At 38.2% G+C, this 27,818-nt stretch overlaps 1 protein-coding gene across 1 annotated transcript in view; it reads right to left on the bottom strand.

Moving 5' to 3' along the window:
* The window catches only part of PIEZO2 (piezo-type mechanosensitive ion channel component 2), a 309,432-nt gene that overhangs the window by 191,629 nt on the left and 89,985 nt on the right, over positions 1-27,818 (bottom strand). Inside the window, exon 3 of the mRNA XM_014938745.1 lies at positions 5,461-5,586. Coding sequence (XP_014794231.1) covers positions 5,461-5,586 — 126 coding nt within the window. The remainder of the gene's footprint in view (positions 1-5,460; positions 5,587-27,818) is intronic.

Below are 27,818 nucleotides of genomic sequence, written 5' to 3'. Positions count from 1 at the left end.
AAATACGATAGCCTTTACAGATGCAGTACTTTTCAAAACCAGCACAACCTTAAAAGCATACTCAGGAGGGTATAAAAGACATGAAATCTCACCAGGTATACAGGAAAATGTAATCATTCATTCTTATGAAAGGTCAGCTGGAGTCCCAAGTCTGAGCTTTCAATAAATGGTGAAACCTAATTTATTTGTACTTGGTATTGCTGTTTCCTAATATAACCCAAAACCTCAGGGACACACTTGTAGTAATGCAAACACAGGATGGTCTTTCAGCCAAGAAATCATTTCAAAATTTATCTAAAGCGTAAAGTTATTATGATTCCACAATGGTGGCATGCATTTGTTTGACATTCACTCGGCATACTGGGGACAGAGAAGTATCTGAATTTAGTTCCCATGATCTAACAGAGAAGCTATCTAGACAACTTGGTGCTTTAAGCCTATTTTCCCTTTTTCTACATGTAACCATTTTGTAAATAAAGCATTCAAACTGTAAACAAATGCAGAGATTCACAGAAAGTCTTCAGAAGGATTTCAAGGTATCCATTTCAGCTCCATCAGTTCTATTATTTGATGTATAAGAAAAACATACAGAAATACCTGAAATGCCTCTTTTGGTGTTCTAACAAACACTGAATAGTGAATAGCTGAACCATTTTTAGTTGCATTTCTCATAGACTAAAATATTGTTCTGAAAAAAAACATGTTTCGGTAGATCCACCTGTAGAATTCAAGACCAAGAGAAGGTAGAGTCAGCACACAAAAACCATGGATGCACACCACTAAAAAATTTTTACAGGCTGCCAAAACACAAGAAGAGGATACGCTTACAGAGGAGTAGTATGATGAGGAATAATTGCACTAATTTATTGGGAGTAAAGTTTAAAAGACCATCATGGAAAAAATTCCTGCTGGTGGAAATACCATTCTTAAAGATGTTTAAAATTAGGCCTGGGAAAAAAACTATAGCGTGCATACTAAGAATGAGACTCCATATTACCTTGTGATCTAATTTTCAATTGCCTGTCTCACAGATTCTATACTCAAAAAACGTTACCTAACCTAATAATCAGAATTTTATTCCATCAGAAGTACAAATTTAATAATGAAATTGTATTACTGCATGAATACTTCTACATCCGAAAATCATATTCTGTGTTATATGGAGATATCATCAGTGAAACAAGACCAATTACCTAGCTCTTGATGGCTTAAGAAGATTAGCTCGGTTCACACTTTTTGTATTTCTTCTTTTCCTCTTGAATATGAACTATGATTTAAAAAGGAAACTATCTGGGGGCTATTCAATGTTAGTTCCATACAATGCAGTTGTGGCTAACCAGAAATCTTTCATTAAGCTAAATAAGGAGCTCTAACAACAAAATTTCATTAGCCCTAGGCAATACTCACAAGGCTCTGAAGGAACAAGGACCCTCTGTTAGCTAAACATTTTTAAATACCTCTATCACCCCGCCAATATACGTCTCCTATACAGCTTAGAGAATGCTCTAGCATTTTGTAGTCATCCTGAAAGAGAAGGTACGTGACCTCTAAAAGAGGAAAGGGAAAAAAAGAATAACAAAATGAAGAAGGTCAACATTCCAGGACTTACTTATCCTAAAGACTATCTATCAGCTGATTTTGAATAAATTAAGTCCAGGATAAGACCAGAATATTTTAAAATGAGCCTGAATTGCTACATGTATGCTTTGCTCTTGCAGATGGCCCAAATTAAACTGCTTCTAGGTGAAAAAGATAAAGAGATGGTTGTTCTTCATTTCCAAAATGAAACTATAACTGTGTAAGGTTTAAGAGGTGATAGTTTGTATCACGCCTCTAATTTAAACATTTTTCAAGTGTTTCTATTACCAAAATGAAAATATTTTCAGAGCCTTTAATACAGCAGTGTGAAAAGAAAAACTAAAACCAGAAAATGATCTTTTGATTCAGAAGTTGGCATTTGAACATGCTCAAACTAACCTACAGAATTTGAAGACAAAGGTATACCTGCCTTGCTCATTTCTGAAACTGTTTGGAGTTAGAATATTAACTACACAAAGGCAACAAATTCCAAAAAATACAGAATTAAGTAGAAACACTTACTGATTCATTTTTTTTAGGGAGTTGTAGAATCAGCTTTAATTTCCCTGTAGGATGAAAGCAACACAGGGAACAATCACTCTAGGACCACATAAAATTTTATATATTTCATCATGGATACAATAAGCAATTAAACATAAACTAAAATACTTGCAAGGTTTTTCTCCTTTCTGCTATTAGACTTTTTTCCCTTCCTCCTTGTATTGTCTTTTTATTCAGCCTAGAAAGTAGTGTACCAAAAGTGCACAGCTACACTACTTACTCTCACTTCATTTACATGAGGGCAATATTTGTTTTAATTTATTTAAAGTGAGGGAGATATTACAGTTCCAGCAAAATCAAAACAAAGGTTAAATTTAAAGGAAAAAGAAAACATTTCAGCATATCCAAAACACCTTAAAGGTGGTATTTGCAGATGCGCCCTATAAGAGGCACCACAAGCAAGTCGGGAGATACAATTCAGAACAGTCTTGATGATGAAACTATTTTTAAAATAACAAATAAAATCACAAATAAAGTGTATTAAAATCACAAATAAAGTGTGAGAAAATGCTACCATTGCAAAAAGTACCATATAGTAATACATCATCAGGGAGTGTCACTTGCAGACGCTTGGGTAATTGTTACACTTTAGTATGTGCTAGTAAATTCTTAGCTAAAATACTGGCTAGCTTTGGGCACTGAACTTCAAGAAATATGTGGACCACTTCGAGAAAATAGAAGTAGACCAAGAAGGTCTTATCCTCAGCAAGGATAAAACTAATCTCTTTCCTAGGAAACAACCCATGGAGAAAGTTTGGAAGAACGGAAGTTGTATGTAGAGAAGACAATGAGAGAAAAGACTACATATGACAGACATGACTACAGCCTTCAAATACATAACCAATAAGCATAAAAACTATCAGAAAGTTTTTCTCCATTTCTACATCAGGCTGAAGGAGGAAGACAGGATATTTTGACTAATGGGAAAAAAACTTCCTAATGATAAGCATCAGAAGAGACTGTAGAATATTTTCAGTGGAGGACACAGGGCTTAAAAGTAAGATAAGCATCTGTATAAAAAACATTTATTAATAGTTGATCCGGGTCTGAATGGGGAAACAGAAAACTCCCGTCTTCCAGTCCACCCTTCTTACTAAGTGAAAAGAGTTGAATAAACATTAACAGCTAACTCTAAAATGCAGAGATCATAACACTGTGCAGATGCTATGGGCACAGTGCTGCTGTTTCTCCAGCTATGGCTTAGCACACGGCTGTAGTCAGGTTTGCAAAGCACTATTCATATAGCTGGGGAACAGGAAACACAGTGGGGCTGCGTCACCATATAATTACAAGCAGAAGTACTACCAAAGCACTTTCTGGAGTGGGAATTCAGTCTTCCCACCTACACAGTACCATGTAGACTCTTGTGCCATTTAAGGACAATAATTGATCTTATTGCCTGATCTAGCAAGGCCTTGGCCTTTTCTGTCCCCTTCATCACAATGGTCTCTATACCTTCTTTAACTTCTCTCTCGCAGAGTCCAGCATCCATAATGCCTATATCATGTCCCCCTCTTCATTAGCTTCAACTGAAGCTCACCAACTATAGCCAAACCAATAATCTAAATGGTGACAGTTTATTCTGCAAATGCATTCAGGCACTGAAATTCAAGAGCTGATTTTTTCATGTTGCTAAACAGTTAAAATAATCTCGGAACAACTTTGCTCAGCCAACTTCTTCTCTCCCAAACAGGCACAGTCTGGGAGTTCGTATGGGACAAATACCATTCCCAACAGGCAACTTCAACCCACCCTCTGTGCCCAGGAGGTAAAGACAGGTTAGTGGTGAGGACCTGAGTCATGTCATCTCGGCAACTGGAGCAATCTGAGGCACATTTAATGCATTGCTACAGCCATACCCGTTGTCCTGTGAGGCCCCAGGTAAGGAAATCATTATTAATGGCAGATATAATAGAAGCTATTGCACTCAGCAACTGTTAATAAACAGGCAGAAATGGTACATTCTGTCTGTTTCTTAAGGAGTGGACTCTTCAGGATGAAGTAATTCTTTTAATCAGTTCCCACTGTAGATCCCAATTCCCACCACAGGAGGAAGTAAAAAGGCAGTGGTTTCATCTCTGTCTTGGACAGTTAGGAACTCTCTACTGATTCAGTCTCTAGAGGATACAATTATTCTAAGTAAAATAATGTATTTTTAGTCATAAGAATGTTAAACAGATATAGGAGAGCAAGTAATTCGGTAGAGTGTTAAACAGATATAGGAGACGAACTAATTCGGTTCACTTAATTAGTAATATACTTTTTTGAAAAAAATAAAATATATTTTTAAGCTCTGAAGGTCTGATGTGAACCAACAGAGCCCAAGAAATTCCAGTTAAAACCGATATTTCATAAACACAATTATGCCTTTTACTTTAAGAAATGGTTTGAGTTAAAGGTGAAATGGTAACGCTCGCTCCAAGTTTCCTGAGGATTTTGTTACTTTAAGTCAAATGCTTTACTTCACATAAGGTTTCTTGTGTTGAATTGTCGTACAACTGTTTACTCAAGTGGCAGCAGCATACTCTGTGATAAATTAAATGAACATTTATCAAAGGTAAGTTGACAGGTTTAAATGTTAAACGTAAGCATTGTAAGACAAGTACAAATAGTTTCTACCTGGAGGTTACGTATCCAAATCACTGGATAGATATTTTAATTAACTTCTGCACAATAAAGAATGTTTGCTTTTGAATTATTGAAGAACATTTCCTGAGAGAGGAAGATACAAAATGTCACGCAATATATTTTCAAGTAGTGTTTACATATAAATAAAAACTGAAAGTCCTTCTTCCCATACAACACAGGCAAGAGAGAGACAAATACTGTTCAGAAACATAAATCTTGAGGTCAAGATTTAACATTAAATTGAACAAACAACTTAAGAGAGTTCCATCAGACACAGGCATAATACATGGGTAGAGGGGTTCTCATTACTGTATCTCATTTTATTCTTAACATATTGAATTACGATCTAATAACACAAATGTCTAGCCCCCTCAGATTCTGAAGGTATTTGAGAAAGCTTAAAAGATGAAGACATACAATAGTCAGCGCTAAACCCAAAGAAAATGCATCTCTGGTGGGAAGAAATAGTTAATACACTTCTCTCATTTTTTAAGCCCATCCAGTCTTCTTGTCCTACTAACAGTAATTCTGCAGGCCACAAGCTTGGAAAGGCAACAAGCTTAAGGAAACAGAAGCAAGCTACAACCCACAGGAGCACAATGCTAAGTGCCTTCTCATCAACGCTTCACCTTTCAAACCACTGAAGCATTTGGACAGTTAAAATGCTAATAAAAACTAAAAGGTTTTACTCACAGTTAAAACCAGGTTGAATAGTTTTTCCAGCTTCAAGACTGTTTATTGTAATCTGAAAGATGATGTGCAGCAGCAGAAATGATAGACTGGTGAAACACAGAGATTTTAATAATCGTCCTGTATGCCCTAAAAGACAAAATATACATAAAGTTGGTGAATTTCTAAACATTGCTTAAAGGTTCTCAGTATTAAATCAGTAAAAATATCCTGACCGAGGATATTTCTACAAGTCGGTCCACATTACTTGTGATTGCCCCTTAAGAGTCAATATCATAGCAAAAACCATACTTAAATTATAGTGTCTTTGAGTACTTTTTCATCACAAACCTCAATGATTGTTATTACTGATATTTCATTTTACTTTTTGGATTAAAAAAATAATGTTTCTCGTGTTCAGACAGTAACTTTACATCAATAATAACATCACAATGCTTATCATCATGTTACCTAGTGCAAAGACAAAATATGGATGATACTTCAAACATTGAGAAAATAAAAAGTTGTTAATCTAATTACTCTTTCCAAAAAAAATAACAGGGGGGTAACAGCACAAAACCCTCAGCTTGGCTCAGTGGCACAGACATACTTTCAAATGAATGCTTTGCTTTGTGCAGACTTCCCTCTTCCTCGTCTGTTAGAAGCTTTTGGAAATAATTTTCAGTAGACACTGAAGAATCTTGTGCCAGATACACTTGGTCATAATTCCTCTATGATTTATTGGATATCTATAGCCAAAACCCAATAGAAAATGTTTGATGAAGACTTAGAAAATGCCTTATAAATCCTCTAGGAAACATTCAGCTTCATCACAGGCAGCCAAACTTGCAAGGTATGAATAAATAAAGTAAACCATTAGTGTTTCAGAAAATATGCATCTTCAAGACTAAGTTTTATTGCCGATAAAAGACAACATTAAATATCACCCTACTTGACCTATCTGTGGTAAAAGTTCTATTTCCAAAGTATTTTATACCTAGATTTTACAGCACATGCTTCATGCATTTGTCGGTTATTTTTTTAATTTACAGATGAAAGAACAGCACTGCTGGAATTCTTACCCAAGGTTACAAATAAAGCCAAGGCTATGGAGGGCAGAACTAACAGAGAATACCTGGGAAATCTTCCCTTTACACGTAGCCTGTTTCGTTAACACTTACTCTGCATGTGTCTGTTATGAGCAACTACTAGAAAGAAGAAGACGCTTCATATTCTGGATCTAGCCAGGAAATCAGCTTTTTCCTTTGCATTTTTTATAGTTCAACCATGTCATCCATGGCCCAAATGGTAATTTATAAAACAAAGAATCAGATAAGCACGATTCAACAATTTTAGAAAAAGTTATAGATTACCTCATTCCATTAGACTGAAAACTTTTGTTATATGATCACTATCTTGACTGAAAATTTTGAATACCAAATTCCTGTAATGAACTTCCCTGTTTAATTTTTTTAAATAAAGAGATTAAACAATTCAAACAAAATGAAAAATTGCACAAGCAAGCCTACATAGGAATTTCTGTGATCTGAAAGGAAGAGACATTCACTAGATACATGCTTTGTATAACCTATTCACTAGTCTGGTGAGACACCAGAGTCCACACAGAAGGTAGAAAACCTGGGCTGCAAAGCATTACAAAAAAAAAAAAAAAAAAAGACTAAATTTTAAATTCTTTGGATCAGAGGTAATTTTTTGTTCCTCTTCTACAGACACTGGCCTGGTGTCCTGGCTTAGGACAACAACTTTTAAGCACTATAAAAGCATAAATTACAAAATATCTCATATTTTCAAAATCATTAGAAGAATGAATATATGACAAGCTACATGTTATTAAATCATTTGTTAAATGTGATGTCATATGTAATCCAATCCAAGGAGTGCTAGCTCTTACAATTCTTTGGCAAGTTTCAATATTTGGTGGTTTGTTCCTGCATTACCAAATCCCACGCTGATGGTATTACGAGAGCTGCATGTTCAGAATATACTAAAAGTTATGTATCTCAAAGCTGGAGACAAACAGTTTGACAAAACAAACTCCATGGAGTTAACAGCTGTGTTAAAATTTTGTGCAGAAAAAATGCACAGATTTTTAGACACAGTCTGGTGATTTCTGATGTTCTGAGTCACAAACACTAGTCAGTACTTGGGAGTTAACAATTCAGTAGACAGCAAGCACTAAATTTTTCATGTAGAAGTGGATTTTGAAGTTTTTTGACAGAATTGTTTCAGCCAGCCACCCAATTTAAAAAAAAAAAAGCAACACAATTAGTCAACGCGCATTCATTTCCCAAAATGTTTCCACATAAAGAAATAAAGTTATTAAAAATTTTGGGTCCATCTTTCAATATTTCAAATGTCACTTCTCTCCAAAACATATCTCAACTTTAGACTTAATTTTTTAAATCTTGAAAACAAACATATTTGAACTGTAGATTGAACAAAGCATTTCTTTAACAAAGCCTTAACTTTTGCAATTTTCTTCCTTTCAAAAACTGTAGAAAATGTTGAAAATACACTTCTTTACATGCTGAAATGTTGAAAAAAATATCTCCTTCAGCATAAAGCTAGGGAAATTTTTAAAGGACTATTAACACTTGAGGTAATAAATGTGTACTCTCAGTGTACTGGTAAATATGGCTGGGGAATCACACCCCTGGAAGGCAGTTAGACATGTTCCATGCAGGTTACAGCATTTCTGAAGGGCTGCTCCCTTCACAGCCATTGATGGGACAGGACCACCATCAGATCCTACCGAGCAGGAGCCCTTTGCCTGCACCGCATTCAGCTGTGCCAGCACAAACTAGACACAAGAAGTATTTGGAGAAAAGTAAGAAACACTATGCCGCTGATTTCAAAAGTTTTGGAGAGACATCAACAACTTGGGAGAAATGGGAGTGCTAAAAATCAGTGAATTACTGGATACATAATTTATGCCAAGGAAGAAGTGACAGATTTGGATAAGGGATGAGTTTCAATTTATAGTGGGGTTTGCATAAACCCATTTGACTGCATTTTTACTTACATTTTTTTTTTTTTCTACTGGAAACTTAGTCTAAATTACATAAAGAAAAAATTAACTGTATGAGTACAGAAATGAGATGGTGAGAAAAGAGAACAGCTAAAATTAAACACCTGAAATAAAACAGAGCTGCTTACAACAAGGAAGAAAGATTTTTGTCATCCTTCTTTAATTTTTATATATTCTAATTCACTCACAGTTACAATCCTTTTGCTGTTCAGTTGCCCTAACATGGCAGTCCTTGAGGACGTGAATGGAAGCTGACTGTCCCACACAGAAGGAAATACATGCTTTTCAGAAAGCTGCGTGGACAAAACAGACACACAAGAGAACATCACCCCAGCCCACACCAGAAATCACAACATCGATTCCTTCTTTTTTGGTCTTAGATGTATAGCCTCGTGTATGTCCATCAACACTAAAATAAGAAAAATATTCTGGCAAAATAACTAGGTTTGCAGCTGGAGCACTGGGTTCTGATTTTACTCACATCAGCGTGGTGCCACCAGCTTTAGGAAACTGTGGTGGATGGAAAGGAGAGAGCAGATTTGCTTCAGAACTGGCCTGAAAGATTAAGAAAAATGGGTTTGCTTTCAGGTACAGTGTGTCATTCCTATGGCACCCAGTGCCATTACCTGGCACGTGGCTTTAGAAATACACCCCAGTGTGTCTCTGAAGCACACAGGGAGATTGCTCCAGCCTCCTTGTCCCTCCAGAAGGTTCCAGGGAAAGGGCTTTCTCCCCTCCAATTAAGCCTGCAGGAAGCTGGTGAGGATGCAAAACTCCATTACCCTCTTTCTCTCCAGCCCAGCTGCAACACTAAACTGAATTTAAGAGGGTCAAAAGCTTTGAGCAAATGACAGAGGAATCCATTTCTTATTTTACAAAGGTAATCCAGCCAAGAGCTGGATTAGTGATGGCATGTCCCCCCAGCCACAGGCATGTAACTTCAGTACAACTACCTACTTGAATGTGTCCGACTAGGTCTGCTGCCTTCAACAAACACATACACCTCTTGACTGCCTACACCATGATTGCATGCAAAGGTGGAGCCTGCTGCTCGCATCCCTTCCAATGCAGAAAAACAGTACAGTCATGCTTAGACAGGCAGCCCTGTGATCTTTTCTGCTACCTCTTTCCCTAAAAGAGCAGAGTATGACAGAATTAATTTTTTTGTACACCTGGAACTTCATAAGAGCTTCTTCCAAAACAGTGTGCTAACAGGACATCGAATAACTGAATGGCCAGTTGTCACTGAAACCTGCTTTAAAATCACGTATATATGCTTTTACAATCTAATCTCTCCAAGAGCCTTATAGACTATTGTGAAGAGCCTATCATACTATATTATATCATATCATACCATATCATATTTGCGGTTGCTTGCAGAGTGCATTTTCATTCCACACTTTTTTTTTCTCTTCCTGATCTATTGGATGGGGCAAAACAAAAAAATTGGTTGAGTCTCTAATAAAGTTAATAATACTGCTAACGATTCATCCTGATTTTTTAATAAGCAATACTCAGCATCTATATGCAGAAGGCAATAAGTTTAATGAATCAGTATCCATTCTGCACACTATAATGATACCACAATAGGGAAAATAGAGGAGTAAAATAATGTATCTTTTATAAATGTAATCTTAATGTTGCATTTTCTGAAGTCAGTTGCATTTTCTGATTTCGATAATTCTAACATCCCTTTCATCTACCCCAAACTACTGCAATGCTTTCAATTCTACTTCAACAGTTCTGCTTGGAAATTTTTTTTACACTTTTTATTCAGATCACAGCAGACGAAGTACTAAAGCAGAAATAATTTTTCACATAATCTTTGATAGCACACAGTGAGTGATAAATATTAATGTGCATTTATCTCCTGAACTACTGACACTTCAGTTAATAAAGATACTCTATTACAGCCATTCAGGATTTATTTTTTAATAAACCTCTTCATCAGCAAGTGACAAACATAAAACTAAAGAGCTCTGGGGATGAGGCTTGGTTGCAGTAAACCTCTACACCACAGACAGGGGCAGTTCCACAGAATTTGTTTCACCTAGAAATCTTAAAATCTTAATGTCTTGATTTTCCATCAGGAAACCTAGCATCACCTCAGAACCTAGGTGGAAACAAGGTCCTGAGACTTTAATCCTCTGCTCCATGATTCCAAACAGGAGTCTGTCAACATCATCTATACTCTAGATCAGGGCAGCTGAGAGTGGGAAGTTACAAAAACATTTAATTAAAAACATCCATATTTTGGAAAAATCTGGAAGTTTGGGGGTCATGTGATCTGCAAGAAAAAAAAAATCAAAACACCATAACTTCCTAAATGAAAGAAATCCTACCTTTGGTAAGCTCTGGTTTAAGTCCCTCGAGATATCATAACTAACTTAGTGAGATAAACGGAAGAAAAGAGTTCTGATTTGAAGCTGGCTTCTGCCAAAGTTTCAGAAGTGATAAAAAGTAGAGTTGGATCCAGCTAATCATCAGAAAGTTGTTATCACTGAGTCCAACATGAACATCTGCTACTTTGGCCACGAGTGTCAAACATAGATTCACACATTTAAATATAAACACAGATGAAAGTTTATAAGGATGAAATAAGTGCTAATATATCCCCATTGCACTTGAAAGGAAAACCTTGTATTTCAGTATGGGCGGTCAGCAACACTGAAGAATATGGGCCAGCCCCCTTTCCTGAATTCATCAGTACTATTCTACTCTGACTGACACTTAACACAGCAGGACACCTCCCGATGACCAAGGAAGCTGAAGAAAGGTTTCAAATATGAGTTCTGAATTCAGCTGAGATTGTTAGTGGCGACTACAGGGTTAAACTTGCAAGGCACAAAGCAATTTAGCCCTGTCCATGAAAGCACTTAAGCACATGCATATCTTTGAGCACATGAACAGGGACTCAAGGGCTCTCAATGTTGCATAAAAGGTTGATAAAGACTGACTCCTTTGCTGCTAAGGTACTGATACTCGATGTGACCCTGCCTTAAAGCACACAGCTTGCAATTCAGTGCAAGTAAAACCCTCTTAGATACCTCTACACTATCCACTGCTAACATTGGTGCTCTGCAGAAGCTAATTTTTGTTATTTGTCCTTACAGTTGCAATGTGCACTTATGTCTGAATGTGCAGGGTAGTCTTAATCTCAGTGTTTTCAACTCTTCCTTCTGTGCTTTTGGAGGTGCAGAGAGACAGTGCCCTCCAGTTTCAGGTTCTGTAAGAACGATGGTAAACATTTGCTAATGCTAGTTATATCAGTTATTAAACAATCCTTCCTAGGCATAAAATACTCAAGAGTATTTCTACAGGAACAGTATAGCTACACTTAGTTTTGGCCTCTTGTGTGCTGAAATGTAATGGGAAAAAAAAGCTATGAACAAGAGATAGAGGAAGGCAATCATTTGGAAGGACTGCACTAAGAATAAAATTCGGTAACAGTGTGCCTTGTACACTGTATATTGTGCAATGGCAAGCCATTGATCCACCAAGTAAAATAGCTCCACGTTGGCTGCTGTTCACTAAGTCTTACACGTGCTTCTTGAGTGGACTCAAAAAAGATAATGCTTAAATCATCCTGAAGCTGCCAGGAATTATATTAATGGTTTAAAAACTGTTATCATTTTCCACCCAAAATAAAACCAAAAACTTACTTCCTCCTTTCTTGAAGGTGCTGCTATTCCTCCACTGCACAGTAAGCATAGTTATCAGTACATCTATATTTAGCTTAATAGAAAATCCATTATTTTTTTTCCTCAAAGAGTATCTTATATTTCAACATCATCTTCCTGGAGGATTTGATCTTACTAGAGCCTTAAGCAATGCACAGACACCACCACTGCAAAAATACAAACCCACTTGTTTGACTCACTGGTTTTCCAGCAGCAACACAAAAACTGAGGGCAATTAACTAATGCCACGGTCTACTCTGTACCTGCCCAAGCCCAAGTCTTAAAATGCCTATCCACAAACAACCGCTCAAAACGTCATGCTGTTATTTTTAGCTCTGTTTGAAGCTATGTGCTCAAGTAGCCACAGTGATATCCAGACCAGAGAAGTAAAAGATTTCAAATTCAGGATTTCCAGCAATAGTTTCCCAATGTTTGAACAGTTTTGTTCCATGCCTTCCTGAACGTGCCCGTTATTCCCATAGCCAAATGTCGCAACTAGAACTGTGCCCAATAGAAAAAAACAAGGCATGATTCTTGAATTTAAGCAACACTTTGTCCTACAATATATTTCTTTGCATTTAAAATTATATTATTTCCTAGATAATAAACCACAAGAATTTGTAACAGTTTATAAAAAAATACATAATTACCTAAAAATTTTACATTATTTTTAAAAGCAAAATAAGACACATTGTTCTAAGCTTTGTATCTGCGCATAAAATGCATGTCCTTTTGTACTCTTTCATATAGATATGTGTTTCCTTACATTTCTCTTTCTGTTTCTCTCTCTTTTTAAAATACTACAGAGCTCTAAGAAGGAAAAAAGTCAGTTTAGAGATAGACACTTACATTGCAGGAATGCCAACCAGACTTGGGTAAACACAGTCAAAAATGTTATGTGTAATTAAAAAAAAAAAATTTAGAAATGAAAACATAAAAAGTGCTGCATAGGATAATAAAAGCCTACTTACTCTACCTTCTTGCAGGATTTCCTGTTTTTCCTAGAAGTTTTCGTGCCCAGAATACTACTAGAACTGAGCTGTATCCCCTGCCTCAATAGACAATACCATCGTTCAGGCTAGTCATAATCTCTGACTCACAAGTTTACACAGGCAATTTACCCATTTTGTTAACAAAATATTTTGTCAGACAAGACTCAGAACTTAACCATTCATTTTTTTTCCAGATGACACTCATAAGCTTTCAAAGCAAACAACAGCTACTTGATGTCTGCTTCTTAATTTGACAGGTGACTGTACCAAGCTAAATACAGGAAATAAATATCATCTCAGATACTAGTGCATATGAACACTCAGCAATACTAAGCCAGAGCTGTTCCTTCACAAGAGGATTTGAGGCTTTTAATACAGAGTTCCAGTTACTTCCCTTGACTCTCCATATTTGCTAGTAACAGATAATATTTGTTTTGAATTCAAATTGATTCAGCCATTATTATCTGTTAGAAGCAGTTCTCGCTACTTACTTTCTTCATTCCTCTGTCATGATCATAAAGAGCAGGTAACTCTACCCCATACTACGCTCCTTCTACAACTTCCAAGTAATGGGAGATGACAACAGCTAACGTGTTACAGAGCTGAAACACATTTTAAAAAAATCTGTACTTACTAGGAGGTAAACAATTTTCTCCCTTCAATACTTACCCATATATGTTCACATGCAGCAAACAAATCCCATGCAAGGCAGAGTGAGAAGGGAAGGCCAGAAGTATATGTAAATAAGACTCATATGGCTATGGCAAACCAAACCCTACACCATGATGTTTTCACAAAAGAACAAGTGTGCATAAGTATGTGTACAGAACGCGCAGTGGAAGCTGTGCTATGAATTTCTATCCCTGGCAAAATTTTCCCAAGATTCAGCTGCTTCAGCACAAACAGAAGAGTTTTAACATCTTTCTGAAGAGCTTGCATTAGTATCTCCAACACAACATAATGCAGCTCGTGACCCAGTTGAAGAGCCCCTTGGCTGAAATGCATCGGTGTTTCAACTTCAACTTTGCATTTCAAAAATGCAAATGGTCTGAACTGTTACGCCCTCCTGTCTCCACAGAGCTGAAGTAACCTACGCAAGGGCATAGCTTTATCCCCTCTTTATCAGAGGTGCTTAGGGAAGTAGAAAGACAAGCTGGAAGAGCAACTTATTTATTGAAGAAACTTGGTTCTAAAAGTTCCCTGGTGTTTGAAGAACATATTATGATGCTAGTATACCATACAGCCATGAAACTTTCTTCTTTGTGAAAATAATATTACTTTCCAAAAACCTATTCCAGTGGGCAAATGAAGAGGACCAGATAGCTTCCTATAAACAAAAGTAGCATCCTTTCAATGAAATCAGATGGTTTTCTGAAGAAATGAAAACACAAACTTCTCAAGAGACTAACTATGTTGTATATTCTGTAAAATTTTGTAGAAAACATATTACAGGAAGTCAGAGAACTACAGATCAATAAATCCAACTGACATGCTTGGCAAATTGGTGAAAAATATACCAGAGCTGAAAATTAAACAGTTAGGTAAGGACCATACTCTGAGGAGGAGTCCAGGTAGTTACCATAGAAGATGGTCGTGCCTGGCAAATCTTAGAAATCTTCATGAAAACCACAGAATATGTGAATAAAGATATTTTAGATGATGTAGCAAGCTTCGTTTTCAATAAAATTTTGGCGAGTATTTCAGAAGAACAAAATTCTGTCAGAGGCTTTACAGGAAATGACTTGTCATGGGAATGGAGGAAATGTCATCTTGGGAAACAGCTCTGGCTGATTTATCTCCCAGTCCAGTTGCAACAGGTTCAGAACAAAAGTACTTTTTTTTTTTCCATGTTAATAATTAATCTTATTTGCTACATTCAGCCTAGTACTCCTATTATGTGATGAATAAAATGGATGTAGATGTACTGCTTTTGGCTGGGATAGAGCTAATTTTCTTCATAGTAGCTTGTATGGGGTTATGTTTTGGATTTGTGAGGAACACAGTGTTGATAACAGACTGATGTTTTAGGCCTTTTCTGTTCCTCATCCCACCAGAGAGTAGGCTGGGAGGGGACACAGTCGGGACAGCTGACCCCAGCAGACCAAAGGGATATCCCATACCATATGATGTCACACTCAGCAATAAAAACTGGGGGAAGAGGGAGGAAGTGGGGGACATTCGGAGTTACAGTGTTTCTTCCCAAGCAACTGTTAGGCATGATGGAGCCCTGCTTTACTGCTGATGGCCGAACACCTGCCTGCTTACAGGAAGCAGTGACTGAATTCCTTGCTTTGCTCGTGCATGTGGCTTTTGCCCAACCTATTAAACTGTCTTTATGTCAATGCATGAGTTTTCTCACTTTTACCCTTTTGATTTTCTCCCCCATCCCACAGGGGAACTGAGTGTGTAGCGCTTAACTGCCTACTGGGGCTAAACTACAACAGTAGACTATGCACGTGAAATTTGGGCATCAAGGAACTCCTCTATGCTTGCAGAAATGCTAAATTGCTTCAGGAGAAGAAATCACAACACTTCTTAATATTGCAGAAAAGGCTTACACTAAAGAAGAGTGGAACTCAGTGAAATACTGAATTCCAATGACACACTAGTGTTTTCTTGCAAATGGTATGCAAAAGACATTCACTAGAACATCCGGCAAAACAATCAGAGAACAACAACTACATCTGTATTATTGCTGTTACATCAATTCCGTGTGTGCCTACACAACAGTTTTCCCCCTCTTAATCTCTCTGTATGTAAAAACACAGCTGTAATGTTGTCTATCATGTTCTAGGTAGATCAGGAAAAGGAATTTTGCACAAATAATCCATTAATTTCAACTCTGAAATGTTTACCATGAAATCACCTTGATAAGCCTACAGGTCAAGACCATGAATGAACCATTACATTTAACGAACCATTACATTTCTATATGAAGATACTTGTTATATTTTTTGGACAATGACTGCAGAGAGAAGCAAAAGGTTAATTTTCACCCCAATTATATGCATCCTGTGTTTTGCATAGTGAAAAAATGTGGTGAACATTATAGTAAGTCAAGCCCATGCTACTAAGGTGCCCTTCAGACAAGTGTATAGTTGAGTAATGAATAAACAGTAATGCCTTTCTTTCCTTCCTTTCTAGCACGGTTGCTACCATGGGCATTTGGTGGCAGCAGTGAAAATACTTACAGGCTAAAAGATAGAATGCATACCAGGTATTGACACTTAAATTGCTTCTCTGGACAAAATGACTGGTTGATACTCTGAGCACAGGTAAGGAAAGGTCAAGAGTTGCATAATAGTACACAAATCTGGGAGGAAGAAATTTACTGACAATTTTCTGGATTTAACAAGGCCAAAACTAGAAGGGGAAAATTCTCCCTCTGAATTTTCAGAATTATTTTTAAGTAGCTGGAAGGAGTTCAATTTCTGATGAAGCAAAAACTCGTGAAAAGAAACTAAAAAGTGTGAGATGTCAAGGGGGAAAAAAACTCATCAGTGGAACTGGCTAGTAATATGGAATCTCCATCATCCTACAGTCCACTGTTAAAATATTGGAAACTGTGAGCATAAAAGAAGCGTCTGTATCTGCATTGGTACAAACCAAAAGCCCATTCTCACCAGCAATCAGTAGCGGCTATAAGCAGATGTCTAGGGAAGCATACAAGAAGACTAATACTCCCTCCAAGCCTCTAATCTTGTTCAGATTGCTTGACCCAGATCTTTTTGGTAAATTTCTCCTCCATGAACATTCTCAGTCTCCCTCTCAGCCATGCAAATTTTCAGCATACACATTATCCTGCCACAGGATACTGCTCACTGGATGAACAACATCCTTTTGCTTGTTCCCGTTTCTTACATTACAAGAAAAAGAGAACAACTGGTCACTATCCATCCTTTCTCCATCACTCCTTATTTCATACCACTCAATTATACAGTCTTTGACTTGCACCTTTTCCCAGCTAGGGCCCTAACATACCCTACCTGTTCCTCAGACACTGCTGCCTGTATTTAGTTATCCTCATCAGCCATCTCCAAAATCTTTTCCAGTTCTACTACATTCCCTTTAGGGCAGGGCACCACTACCACTACAAAATACAGACATATCATTGCTTTATACCACAGTACAATGCTGTTTCGTTTCACTGTTTTATTCCTTTACGTTCACATTTCTTTTTTCAACCTTTGCTGAGGCTCTGAACTAATGTTTCCATGAATGCAAGTATCACAAGCCTTGGACTGCATTCCTAAGGGATAATGTCAGCTCAGTGACCACTGTTTTATGCGTGATTATTTTTCTTTTAAACTTTACTTTTATATACACTTGTCCCACAAGATCACAAGTGGGGTAAAAGGAAATCAGTGCATTCACTGACTGAAGGGATCTTGGTTTTGTTTTTTTGTTGTTTTTTTTTTCCTCAGAGATGCAGCTGAATGTATAAGGGTTACCAGACGCATGCCCTTTTAAAAATGTGGTATTTATTTGGAAATTCCACCAATCTCCACTGCGGGAAATACCCTTCACATTTCTCTCTTTACATCAGAAATTTTCAAAGACTGTAAGTTTTATCTGTCTGCTTCTGAACAAATAAATTCTCTCAAAACACAATGTATCTGTTCTAGTGCCTGGAACCTATAGTAAGGAAGATTGCCTAACACTGAATAAAATTTGTCATAGACCAACTTATTTCATCCACACATCAAAAACTACATGAAGAAAAGTATGTGCAGTCTTCAAAGATAAATACTTGAGTTCTTCTCTGTAGTCCTGTGGGATTTTATCAAGGTTTTTCAAAATAGTTATATTTCTCCAGTAAGAATAACCAATTACCAAGCATTCACTGCAAGACATTGGCTGAGTAATGCTCATGTCCAACTAGATCTAATATATCTGGCATTTTGTCCTCTGGGGCAGACATAAAAGGATCAGTAGTTTCATTCTTTCACGTACAACAAAAATTATGGGGATCCTACAGCCAAATGTAGTAAAACTGCTTCAACACTGAAGCCGAATTTGGCATCTCTGCTCGGCACACATGTAGTCCAATTGTTGTCGTCCAAGCAGTGTTTCAGGATCCAAGAGGCCTCTGGAGTGGTATATGAGACATCACTGCGATTCAGCTGGGATTTCTCACACATCTGCCTTTCTGGTAGAAGGATTTGGAATCATCCCCCGGACAACAGTAGGGCCGGTGGGACAACAACCTCAGACAACTCTTATAAGAAGCACTAGGGACTGGAATAGAGGACTACACCATTTACACCTCTTATTGTGGATGCTTGTTAGAAAGGACTGCTGCTTGAGCACTTTTAAATACTTTTCCCTGTGGTAGGAGATCTAGGTGGAACATGAAAACCCATATATACAGAGAGTAACAATATGGAAATGGTATATAAGATGATGGATCAGAATATGTGTACTGCCGTGTTCCTCAGGGTATGGTTTTAGCATTCTGCAAAGCAAGGAACTGCAAAAGAACAGCTTGCTGTTTTCATGGCCTGGATTTATAAATGATTACTGATGTTGCCTTTGCAGACAAAAAAACACACACAAAAAAACCAAAACAAAACCAAACCCCCCAAAAACCAAACCAACAAAAAACCAACCGGAACAACAAAGGGAATGTCGAGAGGCATAAAGTGTGGAGATTATGGAGGATATGAGGAATGAAGATATTCCTGTGCTCTTTACAACTAATAAAAGTAGTGTGTCCATTCTTTACCATGGAGCATGAACTACAAGTCTTGATCTGGAGAAAGGACCAGAAAAGGTACTTCAATCACTGTCCAAGACTATGCAGGAAGAGGAGCTAAGTATACCTTTAAAGACTACTTAGGTGTTTCTAATCACCCAGGAGTTTATACAACAGTCAAAGAGACTTTGACACTGTAAAATATCAGCTCAAAGCTGCCAAAGCGCCAAAGAGCCCTGCGATCCCACACTTTGTGCCTTTTGATGAATGATGAAGGGCACTAAACGTTGCAGGCCTACTCTTCAAAACTTCCCGAGAGTCTGAGCTTGGTTGCAAAGAATAATATCTGTCCTATCTCTGCAATTCTAAAAAGACAAGCAGTCAAAGAATAATTAATTTGTATCTGTCATACCTGGAGATGCAAGTGTGGAAGACAAGAAGAAAACTCTTGTTTGGCTATATGATCTCTGAGTAGTCATCTAAGTGTCATCTAAGTCACTGATATCATTGAAATAGAATAGTGCCTAATCTGCAGTCACCATAATCTCATTACCATGACTATTTTTATGACTATTCCAGAAAAATGCAATAAAAAAATTGCCTTTAATTTTTCGTGATTAGGAGAGAATGGCTACATTTCCAATTTGAAAGAAATTGAAGCAGACAACACGTTCACTTGCATATAGATTGGTCTTCACATTTGGATAACCTCAAAAATATTGGTATGAAATAGAAACAAGGCTTGCTTTTGAAATTATTATGGAGACAAGAATGGACATACTTCAGTTTCACAGTATGGATGTAGATGCAGACGTTGTGTTCATACAGGAGTACCCAACACATTCTGGCCATGCAAATATATGCTACATAGACATTCTTATCAGCTCATAGCACAGTTAGTCTCACTTGTAAACTGAGGCAACAGTATGTTAAGTTTATTTTGTCATCTAGCTTCAGCCTAATAAGAAAACACTTGTTCTTCAACAGTTCCAGCAGGGCATAGGCTGGACATTGGGAAAGGAAAGATTTTGCTTTGTATAGCATTACCTCCAAACCAAAACCAGAACCAAATGGAAATGTCATCTGGTTACGTTTCATGTCAATATACATAACATAAAAACATTTCTAAAATGTAGTCTTATTTTAAAACAATTTGCTGGTTTCCATTTTCTTTTACATAATACTTTGCTACTTACCTGTAACACTAAAGTAGAACTATGTAATTTACAAATAAACAACTCAGATTCCAATATGGTGTGTTACTTAGTGTATGATTGAGTGAAGTGTCCACAAAAATCATACTTCTGTGAATTTTGTAGGATTATTACAATTCAAAAAGTATTTAACTATAAAGTCCAATAATGAAGGGAAAAATATGTATTTGATGTTATACTCCAGCATCCTAACTAAAACACTGAAGGACAGTGTTAAAACAAAAAATAGCCACATGTCTTACAAAGATATACTCCTGCTATAAAACACATCTGTATTCAGTACAGAGTCAGTAGCCTAAACTATTTTCCAGTCAGACAAATTCAGACCTTTTCTTAGTCTACAACATACTAAAAATATTTATTGTGAAGCGATGTTCACAAACCTCACAAAAGTGGAAGTCTGATTCTATTTTTGATTGCCAACGTTTAATAATTCAGGCTGAAAATCAAGTTACTAAAGGAACTTTTACAACACTTGGCAAGAGGGATGAAATGCCACTGTTCAGCTCAAGAAATCAAAAATACAATTATTTAGTTTGAACTCACCAAAGCCTAGGTATTTTCTTTGCATTTTTTTCAGCATACCAAAGTGAAGAATTTCCACTTCAGCAACTATCAATATTTCCTCACAAAAAAAGCCCGATTTTCTTGCAGCACATATTCCTCCTTTAAAATTACATCCAAATTAATAACAGCTCACTAGGAATTTTTCATAGAAAGTTATGAAATCACAGAAAGAGAAAGGATGCTGGAGAAAGAATAGCAACAACACAGCATTAGCAAGCATCTTCTGAAGTGTTAGTGACACTTTAAAACAGCACTAAATTGGCTGTTTTCATACAAGTGTGTGGCTTGTGTCATAGATGACGGCAAGGGCTGCTACAAAGGTCTGGGGGCCATTTTCTGGGGATAACCTCTGGAGCACGTTCAGGGTTTTTTGCCACATGTAAGTGATGCAGCCTTGCAAACCCACACTAATATAACCATGTTTATGTTTATACACCGCCACGGCAACATTTGATCTCTCTGTCTAACAGATAGACATACGTTATGGAGAGGGCTGAGCACACTCACGCGTGCATCGCTACCATCACTTGCAGCTCATGCTGTCCCACACCGAAAAACTAGGGCATTAAAAACTAAATAAAACTCCAACTTGGCCCCATTGCAAAAACACTGCAGCGGGCACCCCAGCAGGGAGACGTGAACCCCCCGCCTGCTGTCTGCATTGCCCAGCACTGGGATAGATGGACCAGGTCTGCCTTCGAATCCCACAAGGGGCACACACACCCCCTCCCCTGAAAGCTGGGCTCCGCTCTGCTGTCAATACAAGCTGAGTTTCCAGCAGTGCAACAGGGATATTTCACTCCCTGACCTTCTGCTGACGCCCAACACAAATATTGGGAGCGCAACAGCCTGCCATGACAGTAGTTGAACAGCTCGCTGGGTTTCTGCTCTCCGCGGACAGAGGGAGAAGCAGTATTCTCCTTTATTATTATACCATATTTCCTTGTGTATGTCAACTGTTCCTTAGTTACAGAGAACTGTACTCTTTCCAGACAAGTGTAATGAATCTTCAGAAAAGGAGTAAATTCTATTTTTTTTTTTAAAGCATTTTAAAGTAACTCCCAGAAGGCATTAACATTTTTATTTACAGCCTTGTCTGCTCAGATGTGAACGCATTTCAATGTAGCCACCTCATGGTAGCGTATCCTAGCCATCTTGTAATGAAATTATTGTGAACATATCAGAAAGACATGATCCCACATATTTAAGTCATTACAGCAAACTTTGGCATGGATCAAAGTACATTAGTTATTTTAATTACAGCTGAGTCAATCTCCATTAGGTATGATTAACATTTGGCCTTTCTTTTCTCTTCTCTTGAAGCTAAAGGAGCCTCCTTTAAAGTTCAAGATTAAAGTCATGTTTTTAAGGTTTACATAATTATTACAACTCTGGCTCAACCTTCACACTACCATTACCTCTAGTTTAGGTAAAATGAAAAGCAATCTAGGAAAAGACAGAAATAAGTTTAACCAGCATTTGTTTCTCAGACCAAGTTAATACCTAATTACTAACACACAGAGGATAACAGCTAAGGAACATGGTAAAAAGCTCCCATTTGCAGTGTTCTGAAGAAGACATTTTAGACATGCAAAGATTTCTACAGAGACTTTTCCAGAGAATACTGACAAGAACTACAAACATGTTGCAAGATGTTACAGCAGTGATGCACCTCGACCAGCAATCCTCTACAAGACATTGCAAGCTCTACGGGACCTTTAAGAAAGCATAGGTGGAGACTGAAAAATAACAACTGGGAGAATTGCACTGACAATACCAGTCTCATTTAGTCACTTCAATCCTTCAAAACATTTTTTATGACTGTTTCGGTGATCACATTTACTTGCCAGGATGCTGTCAAACAATCTCAAGCTTTCTTCCACTGCTGCTCATAGTAAGACAGTGGTGTCAAATCACATGCAAAATGGGAGCACATCACTTTGGGGACAAAAAGGCTCACAGGGTGCCTGACAAGAGGATGTCTAACCCCCACACAGGGCTGCTGGGCAAGGCATCCCACCCACTGCCAGTGCTCAGGCCCTCAGCTGGGACACCAGAGCATTCACCTCTCTGGTGGCAACGCGCTTGTGCTGAATGGCAACGTGGTGTCACCTTCCTCCCTCATTTCAGGGGATTTAGATCCCGGTGAAGCACCATCAGAGGCTGCTGGCTGAGCCTGCCTAGACCTCGGGGTCTCCTCAGCTCCAACAGGCCTTACACAATGGTCAGATGAACTACACAGTCCTTGATCATAGCTCTCCTCGCTTTCCCATGCCATAACCACTAACCCAAGTACCGCATCCTGTCATTGCCTTTGAACCTACCAGCTTCTGTCCTCAGGGAGCACAGGCTAAGGGGCATGAACCTGTATCTTTCGATGGCCACTGCACAAGCAACCAGTTGCCTTGGCAACTCAGCCTTGCCAAGGCAAACTGAGGAATGTTGCTGGAGATAGCTCACATATTTTGAATTTGAGATACTCAAGGTTAGCTGGCAGCTGGTCAGAGATTTTGAAGAGCCAGTGGTTTTATCTGGACATTTAAAATGGAGCTTAGGCAGCACTAAGCATCTAATTGCTCCTGCAATTCTACCTTCTCACCCCAAACTGCTTCAGAAATGCCTTGACCCAAGAGTGATATTTCACACAGTTCCTTTCACAGCTACACTTATCTATGGGTATAGCTCTAATGCACAAACCCTTCTGTGAATCACTGAGTTCTGTGGTAGCTTAGAAATTTCTAGAACTGGTATCTGGACAAAGGGAGGCAGCTAAGAAGGAACTTATTTCACATTTTGAAAAATATTCAGTAATCTTTATCTACCACCTGCCTCTCAATCAGTCTCAGTCCCCTAAATTATTTCCTAAAGACTTATTAAAGCCAGTCAGGGAACTGAGACAGGTCCATGTGATTAGCATAATCGTTCAAAAGAGACCCAAAGCAAAAAGTGAGTGACAAGCCACAAAGCCAAATTCTGAATTCTGAAAACTATCAGCAGCTTTCGGGAACATCTACTGATGCTATTACTGCTCCTCTTCCAAATAGAAAGGTGTTTAGGAAAACACATGTGTAGGTCCTCACAAACACCTAGAATAAATACACACAAGACTCCAGTAATCAGAAAAGGTCCAAGATGGTCGCTCTCTGAAGCATTGAGATTCTGGACTATTGGAAGTTTAAAAAACATTATTCTTTCTTAAATAACCTCTGTACCTCTTGAATGGATTTTTATAGATACCATGACCATTCTTACTGTAGTATCACAATCAGTTTAGTAACAGATGTATTACTGTAACAGCAGTTCACTGCAGAAGTATATTTCATGTAAAAGGATTGCAAAGACGAGAAAAAACTGCCATGCATGTGAACGTGTGCTTACCTCCTCCTTCTCCTAAATTCCAGCAGAATTAATGTAGAAGGAAGAAGGAATAACTGAACACCAGATAAGGACTCTTAAGTCAGTTTATGATAGGTGAATTAAGTACTAGAAACAAGTTCTGAATAAAAACACAGTATTTGAAGAAAAAAATAAAGAAGGTAAAACAGATTTGTGCCATACAGATCAAATGGCATGGTAAATTAAAAGGACCCTTTTTATACCTGGAAATTACAGGCTACTGAATGCAGGAGAAGGGAAGCATTCTGGAATTTGAAATACGCTTAAAAGGCCTAAAAATGAGAACAGGTGTTGTCTGCCATCCAAAATTACTTTGAAGAGATGACAGATAATTAAGGGAAACTCTGAGTCATCATCCAGTGTTGCTTGCTTAACCATACAAATGACTGAGACATAACACTACCTTTATTTTCTACAACTCAAATGCTTTTTCTGTTATTGAAATCTATGATTTTCTGAAAGAGAAAACCTTCACACTCTGTAAAATCTGAACACTGTAAATGAAACATAAGGCATTGGGTTAGGAAACCAGCCAGCCCATCTACACTGAAGCACCTGAATATATTAATCTGAGGTTTAACAGACCCAGCCCTTCCAAAAAAGAATTGCAAGCTAAATGTGAAGGGTGAACGCTCGAGCTGGTGTGAATCAACATCGCTTCACTGAAGTCAACTAAACTATGCTGTTCAAAGAGGTTGAGGATCAATGCCCTGTTTAACATAAACAAGTATTAGGCAAACATTCGCAATTTTCTACTTAAATTTTACATGCCAGTCAGATTGTATTTCTCACCTCCAATTCAAGAGTATAAATGAAATGGTTCTGTACTATTTTCTGTTGGTAACATGAAGGCAACGTTTGGCAGAAGGAAGCCTTCTGCAAACATCCAATGTGGGCTTAAAAATATTGTCGCTTTTCTACTGACAAAACTGATTTATCTTTAACTACCAGATGGACTCAGGAAAGATGGATGAATTCTGTAATGGAGATGGAATGCCCTATTTTATGTCTGTCTCATTGCCACTCTGTATGCCCCTTCGCTCTGAATTCAATTGGATTAGAAAAAAAAAGGGGAAACTTTCAGAAAAAAACACTATTTTCACGAGTTTGTTTGGTTTTATTTGCAGAGAAGTGTTTTAGTCAGCCTGTCTTTAAATTCCAGGGCATTCAGCTAAGCAAGAAACTAACTGGGAAAATAGTTTTAAAAGCAAGTACCAGATTTGCAACTTCAACAGCCTCCTTCCTCTCAGAGTCCTAACAGCCTTGCATTGAGCCCTAAAGGAGGTACATATTGCCACTGGTTAGAAGAACAGCAAGGCACCTGCTCCCACCATGAGCAGCTTGGGAACCTAATGGTCCCCATTACCTATCACCAAAACATCACCTGAGGGTCAGCTTTTGAATTGCACAAGTCCAGTCTTGGCAAAATAACTACTGTGCCCAGGAGCACAAATGATCTGGCTTTTAACCAGCAAATCTATTGATTAAAAAAAGATGAAACCTACAACTATCTTGTTTTACTGTCATGCAATAACTACTTATGTCATTAAACAAAATGTACAAAGTTCTGCAAACACAAGCAGCAGGAGAGCAAGTCAGGAAGCTGGACTCGGAACCTCTGGTCCACTTCATGACCATAACAGGCAGCAGGGCACCCTGGAACAGGGAGTCCTTCAACAGGGCATCAGAGAGAAGAAAGGATAACTCAAGTGTATGCTGCTGGTGCTCTCATTAACCCTTTCTTTCCAAGAGCTTAAGCATGGCACTTCTGGAAATCTGCCTTTGCGACTAGCTAAATGCGAGGACAAAAACAAAGTGGCTACACATTTTTAAAGTAGTATTGTTCCCAGATATTTAGCAACTCTCTTTTTAATTAGATGTGCCTTTATCCTTGGCTGCCTGCATGTGTTTACAAGCTTCCCTTTCACATTTCCTGTAATGTTCATCACCGTAAAATAACTACCAGGTTCTTTCTTATTCACTGCGTCCCTTGTGAGCCAAAACAGTTTTTACCAATTCTCTGACTGGAGACAATGGTATTGCTGAGAGTCACCTAGGTACGGCACACACATCTGAGCAGGTCACTGACTTCTGACTTGGTGTCTGTCCTTCTGCTTCCTACCCCACGCTCCATCCCTCCTATTTGAAAGGAAGCAGCTTGGAGCTTTGAATACGCTTTTGTGTGTAGGCTCCCCGCCTAAGGAAGCGGCATCAGTTTCAGCTGAGGTTTCAAGGCACTATACTGTGAATAACAGTGCAGTAGAAAACCCTCTCTGGTGCTCTACCATTAGGAGTGATTTCACCCTTGGACACACAAAAAAGCAACCAAAGCCTGTGACAGAATATAACACTGTGAAATCAAGGTGGGCTTGGGCTTTAAGTTTTTATCCTAGGACGGGTGTCACTGCACAGTCAACATTCAAACTTTGGAGTTTGTGGTCTCACAACAAATACAGAAACACGGCACTGAATTGTCTTCAGCAAAGACAGTGCAGTGCTGGTTTGATTTTGCTCTACTTCTCCCCAGAGGAGGAAAAAAAGGAGGGAGGAGATGGAGGAGGAGGGAGGAGAAAGGTGATGAGCCCAAACCTTTACAAAGTTTTCAAGAAAACTATCATGGAATTAGCTGAGGTGTTGTTTGCAAAGGGCTGAAGTAACTGTCCAGGTTATAGAATGCTGCATCATCTGCCTGTCAGGTTGAGACTAGAACTGACTTCAGTCAGTTTGGTGCCTACCCTCCATAACCACTTTTATCTCTCTCTTAAAGCACCAACTGTCTCACGGGATTTACTGTGAGGATTTTCCTCTGCTTAAAATCCATGAAATACTTTTTCAGGCATTACTGTTATTTCCCGTACTACTGAAACACGCAAGTATCTTAAAGCACTTAAAAGTAGATTAATTGGTCAGGCCTGGTTAATTTATGAATAATAATCATGGGTTTGGTCTCTGGATGAGAGACTGAATTTCATTTTTGTCATCTGTTGGACATCATTTGTTTGAGTTGGCTATAAAGTGCTAGAAGTGTGACTCATACCCTTAGAGCCAGAGTCTCCATAGAGTTAAGTATCCTCATTCTCTCTCCATTTCTGAAAAAGAATTATTGCCTTGTGACCATGTTTCTCGCTGCCTTGTTCTGTATTTTTATTTTTGTATTGGTAGTAGTATCTTGGGTAAGGTATATAGATTGTTAGGAAAGATACAGACGTCAGTCCCTGCTCACATCAAGACAGGCCTGGCCTGGAAGAGTTTTTAATCTAAACAGGCAAAGGAAGGACAGAGGAAGACAGACACAAAAAGGTTGCTGGCAATATGTCTATAAGCTATTAAAACCATTGTAAAGGAATGATGGCGTCACCTTCATCTGACCACGTGCTCTTGCTGGAGTTTCCCCCTCATAAAAATAATTTAAAATAAAGATATTTTTTTTTTAAATCCTCTATCCTATATTGTCATCAAATATTACCATACCGCCACCGCACTAGGTGATCACCGCAAAAAGAAATTCATTTGCTGTGGTTTTATAGGAAGTGAAAGCGGAGATGATTTACTAAGATAAAACTATGTGCCATCACAAAATAATGTCCCCAAGAGGTGGGGAAAGAATTAGATCTGGTTTAGGACTTCTTTGTCCCACTCAGTTGTGTTCTAGAGTACCTGGCAAAAGGCACACTGACTGCAGTTCTCCCAGCAGCGTGGCATTCATCACACTGAGCACCACTGGAGAAACGCGTTGGCATGGTTCTGCTGTAGACACTAAATAAGGGATTTTAAACATTGCGTAGCTTG

The sequence above is a fragment of the Calidris pugnax genome, unplaced genomic scaffold, assembly GCF_001431845.1.
Source record: "Calidris pugnax isolate Ruff unplaced genomic scaffold, ASM143184v1 scaffold13, whole genome shotgun sequence".
Taxonomy (NCBI): domain Eukaryota; kingdom Metazoa; phylum Chordata; class Aves; order Charadriiformes; family Scolopacidae; genus Calidris; species Calidris pugnax.
Note: the sequence above shows the minus strand (reverse complement) of the source record. Positions and strands in the feature narration are given on the sequence as shown.